The sequence below is a fragment of the Drosophila grimshawi genome, unplaced genomic scaffold (assembly GCF_018153295.1).
Source record: "Drosophila grimshawi isolate 15287-2541.00 unplaced genomic scaffold, ASM1815329v1 contig_848, whole genome shotgun sequence".
NCBI classification, from domain to species: Eukaryota; Metazoa; Arthropoda; class Insecta; order Diptera; family Drosophilidae; genus Drosophila; species Drosophila grimshawi.
This window is the reverse complement of record NW_025063692.1, coordinates 6,217,177-6,226,022: the sequence shown is the minus strand read 5'-3', so window position 1 is coordinate 6,226,022 and position 8,846 is coordinate 6,217,177. Positions and strand designations below refer to the sequence as shown.

The following is an 8,846-nucleotide window of genomic DNA, read 5'->3' as shown; positions in this document are numbered from 1 at the left end:
TTTATTGTTATACTTATTATTATTAATTAGTTAATTATCAATTCGATGTATATCAACATAAAAACAAAAAATATTGTCGATTTCTTGTTTAAGCTATAATTATTTGATTTGATGAACTGGTTCAACCTGCCATTCGACGCTAAACAATAGATCGAAATAATATCAAATATATATTCATTGACGGCCGATAACAATGTGACAACCATGTAAACCCTCGTGGCACGGACAGCTATTCCAATTATATGAAATCAAAACTCGTACAAGCATAAATCAGGGAGAAAACAATCAAATAAACTTGATATTTTATAGTCCTACGTACATTGTATAATTATGTACGTACAGCGAATGGAACAACAGTTAATATCAATAACAATAATAATAACAATAACAATAAAGCGTAAGCAGAGAGTGCTCGACTTGCTGATGCCCTGTGTAAGCCAATGCATATATCTATATATATTCTAATGTTACTCCACTGATTATTATTGGATAGCATAGCTAACTTGAATATATTCTAGAAGACAGCTCTATGACAGCTCTTTCAATAAAAATGTAAATGGCAGGGTATATGCCCTAAGTATAACATAAGAAATGTGATATAAATAAATTTATTAATGGCATTAAATTTAATTTGACTGTTATGTTTGTTGCTTGAAAATGAAACTCACACGTGATCCAAATGCCAAATGCCAATGTATGCGCCATCAATCCATCAATCCGTCAATCGTCGTTTTAACTTGGCCCACAGCCATCGGTCAGACAGGTTGTGCTAACTCAGACTCAGACTCAGACTCAAAGTGGGCCGCCACATCAAAATATGCATATGTACATACATATAAACATTTTGTATATTATGGCCATGTTTGGCCATCATTTTGCGACATTTGATGTAAAGTTTATTGCGCTTATTGCTAGCTGTCTGCAAAATTTGCTTAATGTGCCATTAAAATGCGTAGCGTGTTAACAAAACCGATCGACTGTCAGGCTTGGACATATAGTACATATATTCCCGTTGCTGTTCCCACTGCTCTGTGCTCTGTGCTCTGCATAATATCGGCCAAGCAATGATTCGACCTCAAAATCGTCTCCCAAACGACGACGACTCACAAAACATCAAACATCAAAGTAGCGCCCCAAAGAACCACCCGAAGCCAAATTATTATTCAGTCTATTGTGTTGGTTTTTGAGAGCAAACATATATGGCTTAAAGCCTATATAGCGTAATTGAACGAGCTCTTTATATGCTCTGCATGTCGTGTTAAGCAGCTGTTAATAAATACAGCACATTGCTTTTATTCACATTTGATAAACACGGTGCTTTCATTAACATAAACCACAAAAGAGTTATAGGCGAGCAAACCATTGAAAATTGATAAATATAAAAAGCGTAGAATTAAGTCGTGCAAAGGTATGTCAAACAGTCAGAAGGAAGTATCTTCGATCCAATCAAATATGCACATTCCTGTTCGGAGTCAAACACCGAGTCGATTTATCCATAGACCAGACCGACTATTGACTGTGCATATTCAGTCTAATGCGGTTCATCGATAGCTTACTTCTTTTCCCAAATATCGATAAAAATCGATTACTAATTTTACAAATTTCATATATATATATATAACTTTCTTTCAAATTGTATAAGTTCATATATACATTCGTTCATTCATACTTACCTACAAACATCTGAACTGTAAACTAAGTAAAGTATCCTAGACGAGATCGACTCGCGACTGGTGTATTCTTAGTTTTTCGGAGGTAGGCAGGTTCACGCAGACGAAGCTCCACTGTGCATACGGTAAGGTTATTAGTTGTTAATTGATTTGTTAAGCCGTTTGCAATTAACAGCGATTGCTAAATTATGCAACTGACGTTAACTAGCTGTTAATTCATGTCAAGCTATTATTGACATTTAAAAGCAATAATTAACAGTTGAAGGCAAAATGTCAACTGGATAGAAACATCTCTGTTGACGTGTGTTGAAAACAATTGAAAGTAATTCACTTAATAGCATTGGCTAATCATCAGCCATAAAGCCTAAATGTAAATGTAAAATATTTATGCCCGTGTAACGCCTCAATAATTAAAAATTCAAAGGAAATTTGTTTTGAAAAAACGCAAGTTTTTATTGACTAAACTCACAAGAAAAGCAAAAACACAAATAAATAATTTAAACAAAAAAAAAGATGGTTTTCAACTTTATCTTCAACTTCATCATTTACCTTAACTTAAACTAAATACTTTAGCTAATTTTATTTGCCGCTTGGCAAAAATGTTGGGCGCAAAAAAAAAGTATTTATATATATATATATATATATATAAATATATATATTTATATATATGGTATTTAGTTATAGTTAATTATTTGATATAAGTACTTGGGTTTTATGCGTGTTTATGCTGCTGTTATTGGGTATTATGTGATAGATCTATGTAGGTTTATATATATATACGTATATACTATATAGTATTTATGTATCTATATCATTTAAATATAGGAAACTCTGTAAGCGGCGTATACTTTTCGAAAGCACCTAAGAACTAAACAACTTACGCACTAACAAAATATCAAATAGTATTTGGGTTAAAATTTCCGAATTATGTAGTGTACCTCTCTGAGCGTTTACCCCCAGTGTGTGTGTGTGTGTGTGTGTGTGTGTGTGTGTGTGTATCTGTGTATCCCCAACTAGACTACCGACCATTCCTAATCCGTATCTGGCCACATTATGCGGCTTTTGTTTCTTAGCTCGTTTTTTGTCCATTCGCAAAATATACAAAGTAAAAAAAAAAAAAAAAAAAAAATACAAAACACACAAATATTTAGTTTCTTAGGATCCCTACAATTCCTCCAAACAGCGGACATTGGTCAGCATGATGCGTGTGAGGCGCCAGACCTGCTTGGCGGCATTCTCAAGAGCCCCCGGTGACTTGCCCTTGAAGAGATCCATATTGGGCAGGAAGTAGTGCGGACAGCGACGGCACTGCAGGCAGGAGATCAACTGCAAAAATATCCCATTGATGCGATCCGCAATGCAGTTCTCCTCCCACTCCATCTCCCTCGGATGCTTCTCGCACTCGTACAGCAGCAGCGTCTTCAGATGGTACGATGTCACAGGATTGCCCGGCAGGTCCAAGTGACGATCGCGCAGTGTCTTCAATATACTAAGGCAACGACGGCGACTGGCACCTGCAACAAAACACATCAAGCACAATGCAATTCAATAAAGTTTCAATTTTGGGCTTAATATAAATGTCAACTCTTTTCAAAAATATGTATATAATAAATAAGAAATTAAAACACACAAAAATCAACTCAAAATACAAGTAAGAATACTCTAGTCGAGAGAGCTCGACTGGCAGATATGTGGCGTCAAAGTTTTTAACCTGCATAAGTCTTCATAAGTCTGTTACATATTTACATATATATATATATATATAAATACACATATAGACATTTAATTAGTATTTACTTATATATAAAAATATATATATGTGTGTGTATATATGTATAAAGATGATAAGATTGCGCTTTCTTCTGTGTAATTTGGTAAATATGAAAAAGCGATTTATGTCGCGTTTCTAAAGGAACTTGGTACAGTTGATCAATATTTTGTCAAGGCTTATACACTCCCTATTCGAAAGATATATGCAGAAAGGGATGGCTTTTATTGTCATCGAAAGCCGACTTATATCGAAATTTTCGATACGTAAAGCTATCCACAAAATTTAATTAACTCGATATGGTTTAGGACAAACATGACTAAATCGGCTCGGCTATTGTTGCTGATCAAGAGCATATATACTTTATGGGATTGGAGTTTCTTTCTACTCTCTGTTATATACTTTAGCATGTTCCCTTTATACCAATTTTATCAATTTACAATTGTTTCAGTTAATAAAAAGATTTGACACCCAAAACGTAATTAAAACTTTCGATGGACAATTAAATTATCGTAACTTGTATTGTTCGAAATTAACCCTGGTCAACTTGGCAGGAGCTTTGCCTAGAACATATCATAATACTGATTGAAAAGATATATATATATATACATTTTGGTCATTGATTCATTTGGGGCATGGATTGTAACTGCCCTATTACTCATATAAGTGGCACTCAAGTGTCCAAAATGGTTTGAAATGTACAAAAAAAAAACAATATTTGTGAAATTTGATAACTGGGAGTATCGCGGGTGGTAATTATTTCACTGACTAATCGAATTGCGTTTATTTGATTTGCTGATAGTTGACAGTTCTTGCCATATCGAAGAAATAACCCCCATTCTGGTAATGTTCAAGGTGTGAACACACAGATCGCTAACTAGGCCTCGACTGCAACTACAACAACGACTACGGCTACGGCTACGGCTACAACTACGACTACGATTACGATTACGACTACGATTACGACAACGAATATGTTGTGAACCGGTTTGATTGATCAACCCACACAGCAGACGTCATGCAGCACATAAATCATGGACGTGGAGTGTCAATACCTGCTAATCTCAAAACTGTACCCCCGATAATCATGCGTAGGGCACGTTGATATTTGGTTGTTTTGGACTAAAGCACTTTGCTGAATAGCATGATGTTATAAAAATAATAAATAATATTAACTGCAACTAATTGTGTGACTTAAAAATAACTACAAAGTGATAAGCATATTCTAGCGATGGTTGGCAAAGATATATTTACATATACACTTATAGATGGATTGAGAAAGCACAAATTTGCTGCAGATTCCATCAGCAAAAGAAATATAGTTCACAGATCTCAACTCCTTTAATATATGCTAAATAATGCTCTACAGATAATAAGTAAGACAATTAAGAACAAATCTGATAAGACTCATCGAAAAACAAATCCAAACTTAATAGATCACTTGGCCAATCGAGTTAGGGGGAATTTCTAGAATATCCCAAGAGCATAATGAGTAGTCAAACGAATGATCCCAGCAGAGATCTGATAAGTGTGTCAGGCAGCGTAATCGATATACGATATTGTGATATTGCGATAACGACATTGTAATCGATCCGAGTCTCAGTTGACAGTTAGTAAAAGCACGATCGCAGCTAAGTAAATTATTATGCGACAGCGCATTAAATTAAATGTCAAGAAGATCGGACCAAGATCGAAGAACATCGCAGAACGAGACATTTTCTTGGTGAAAGAGGTGGGCTGAGGCAGATGGACTGAAAGGCGAAGATGACAACAAGGAAAGCACACGAAATCAATGTGAGATTTGATTTCGATTTGGGTCTTTGGTTTAATTTTTATTTATTTTGTTTTTGTTTTTGTATTTGTTTTTGGATTTTGATATTCGCTTTTGTCGTCTCTGGTGGCTTTTTTGGGTTTTGTGTTGTTTTTACTTTTCTTAGGGGCCCGAGCGTCGTTGTTTTATTTATTTGTTGACTTTATCTAATCGCCGAGATTTAAAATATTTATAAAATCGTTTAGAAATTTATTTATGGCTCAGGCATTGGCATTGTTGATATCTACTACTACTACTACAACAACAACAACAACAACTACAACAATAACAACAAGAACAACAACAGGAAAACCAGTTTGCCTGACTAACCAACTTAACGGCCTTATAGCTATGGCAGCGACTGCGACTCCAACTGCGACTGCGACTGTGACTGCGTTTTATCTGGCTCTGATCAGCGGATTTGTGCGCGTGGAGACGCGAAGACATTGGGCTCAAAGACCGGCCAAATGGGCCATCCAATGATCCCATCCAATAGCCAAACGGAGCTCAGATTTATGAGCCGCTGCACACTCATAATCATATACGGGCCATATCTCATTTCTTATCTCTATGCTCCGATAAACGGATACGTTTAAGGCGTTTGAGAACTTCATTTAAGTTGAAAGTTAATTGAATCTGATCTGACTCTTCGAAGTGATCAATGAGCTTTAGAAACATGCAAATAAAATCTGCACTTGAAAACAAAATTCGTTCTAAAATGATCAAATCTGGATTGGTTGATTTGAAGCGAACTTTCTATAATAAATTTTAAGTTGAGGCTTAAAGTAACTTCAACCAAATTTCCTATTTTCATAATTTTTGCTTAAAGTAGAGATATGAATTTGTGATATTAGTATCTGTAAATATTTAAATTTGTAGCTCATTTGAAAATATATCAAACAATAAATCAACTAGCTAAAATAATTGCAGCAGTCAAATGGATTTGAAAATGTCAGTTGATCTATAAAAAAGACTTGGATCACGATCAGACATATCAAATCGTGATCATGAATAACAATTGCAATCAGTTTTAAGAGAGAAAGACGTGCTTCCTATCAATTGGATACGTCGCAAGTGGCAAGTTGCAAGTTGCAAGTGGCATACATATAATTTGCTGTATGATCGTTGCCACCTGATTATGTGTCGTGCTGCCAGATCGAATGCTTAATTTACAAGCAATTATATTTGGAACTACACTCGCTGATTTGCTCGAAATAAATCAATTAAATTTAAGTGTGTCACTGATTGTAAGACCCTCAGCTGACATCGGGTGTTTAGGGAGTCTATGGTTCAGTAGCCGAGTTGCCCATTATGCTAGATTTATAGATTTCTAGCTTAATTTACAATCGGATAATATTTGTTTTTGTGACTGGGTTAAAAAGGTTTCTTTTTTTGTTTTTGGTATAGCGCCATTTTTGTATTGTGGAACAGGTGAAAATGTGTTTGAGCTATAAAAAGAATGCTTGATATATAATGCTTAATAATAAATGACTACATTTCATAGATAAGAGTTTATATTTAAAGAAATATATATATTACTGGTTACTTAAAGTATATTATACTCCCATATCAGCTAAGTGAGTAATGGTTTTGAAAGACTTAAGGCTAATCACGAAATATAAAAATTAAACTATATAAAGAAAAGTTTTGGACTATGATATGTCTAGGTTATATATGATCTGGACACTAACTATTTATATATATTCTCTTTTGCAAAGCAAGACTATATCGCCTTGAAAAGAGTTCTGAGTTTTGGCACACACATTATATTATTCGACAAATATTAAACAATAACAATATAATCAACTTTTTAGTTATGAAAAATAAATATTTGAATGATTACTCGAAGACCTTTTTGCAATATCTTAAAGGTGAAGTGAAGATATATTTCAAAAATGATATGGAAAAAGAATATTTGTTTGCCGACGGCAACTTGAAATGCCGTGAATGATTCAGATTTGAGATGGAGCAATTGAGATAGATGTGTGAATGGGGTCAACTCACCTTGCAAAAGACGATTCTCGGCGTCCGTAAAGCTGAGCACCCAGGCATCGCCCTCCATGGCGGAGTTCTTGCCCTGGAGTGCGATGCACTCCTTGGAAAGCATATCGAAGCCCTCAGTCTTAACCTCTGCAACAATATTTGGATGCGGCCAGGGTATGCCCGGCAGGGGCCAGTGCGATGCTGAGCGCGGCCAGAGGCCGGCACACTTAAAGGCGGGCGTAATTTGGACAATGATGCGCTCCCTGATGCGCAACTTCACCTCGGTGGTATCGGCGATCATCTTGACAATGTCGCGATAGGCGCACTTGTCGCACGCCTGAGCCACCAGCGTCTGGAATCTGGAGCGAATCTTTCGCGCCGACAAATAACCAGATGCCGTAATGAACTCCACCCACAACGACATGGACCGCTTGCGTCCATCGCTCAGCTTGAGTACCGCACAGCCCGGCAAGGTGCCATCGTCAACGAAATTGAGTACACCCATCTGATTCAGATAGATGATGATTTCGAACTCTGTGGGTGAGATCACTTCCAGTCCCTCGAATCGTCCATTGTAATCGTTGAGCGAGGATATGAAGCGTGGCTCCTGCACCTCGACCTCTTTCAGCACATCCTGCACGATGCGACAGACCTCCTGGATTTGTTTGTGGATCTGTGCCTTGCGCACCTGGACACGATCCGCACAATATTTGTTCATTTGATAGACCATCTTGGACTGTGCCGCGATCATGTCCGACGGCACCAGCATTATTGACCCGGGCGACGACGTCGTGAAGCTTTTTTATTAATCTTTTGTTTTTCTTATTTTCTTTTCTTTTCTTTTTCTATTTTTGTGAATTCAATTCGCTTTAGGAACTGTTATTTTTCTTTTGTGCTTGGTTTAATTTCAATTTGACTGCTCTATGCGAAACTGCACAGATGTTGCATGTTTTTATTTCTTCTTCGTATTTTTGGGGGCACAACACAAAAAAAATTTATAACAAAATTGCAATTGTTTTAAAAAATTCTTCTTGGACTTTTTTTTATGTTTCTTTATGTTATTTATTATCACGTTGCGAACGGAGGCGGCGGCGGCTTTTTTGTGTGTGTGTTTAGGTATCACGTGAAGTAACAGTTTGAGTTGAGTTCGCACGCGTCGCAGTCACAGTCGCAGTCGCAGTCACAGACACATTCGAGATGTCGCAGTCGAGGTCGAAGTCGAAGTCGCAGTCAACTCGTGTCGCGTGTACTCGCGCCATCAACTCCAAGACATTGACTGATTTCGTATGGCGTGCACGCCGCAAGAAAAGTATCCGCAGTCGCAGTAGCAGTCGCAGCGCTGCTGCCCAGTCTCCATCTCGCCATCTCCCCACACATACACACACACACATGAGTCGGCAGCCGGCAGACGTGAGTGCGAGCGTAACAGCACTATAAATCGCAATATGCTTTGTCTGCTACGCGCACTCTCGTTCTCGCTCGCGCTCTTGCTCTTCCTCTTGCGCTCTCTCTGGCCGCTTCAAAGAGAGCGCACATAATGGCTGAGCGCGCTCTCAGAGCTCAGCAGGCGTGTTTGCGTGTGTGCGTGTGTTGGTTTCACAGAGTGTTTGTTTAA

At 37.4% G+C, this 8,846-nt stretch overlaps 1 protein-coding gene across 1 annotated transcript; it reads right to left on the bottom strand.

Moving 5' to 3' along the window:
• Window positions 1–2,812: 2,812 nt before the first annotated feature.
• On the bottom strand, window positions 2,813–8,222 carry LOC6566082 (protein mab-21). Its single transcript, XM_001992094.2, has 2 exons — window positions 7,253–8,222; window positions 2,813–3,184 (listed from the first exon to the last, which is right to left on the bottom strand). The coding sequence occupies exons 1-2, from the start codon at window positions 7,998–8,000 to the stop codon at window positions 2,835–2,837; spliced, it is 1,098 nt and encodes a 365-aa protein (XP_001992130.1). The 5' UTR covers window positions 8,001–8,222; the 3' UTR covers window positions 2,813–2,834.
• Between the last annotated feature and the right edge of the window lie 624 nt (window positions 8,223–8,846).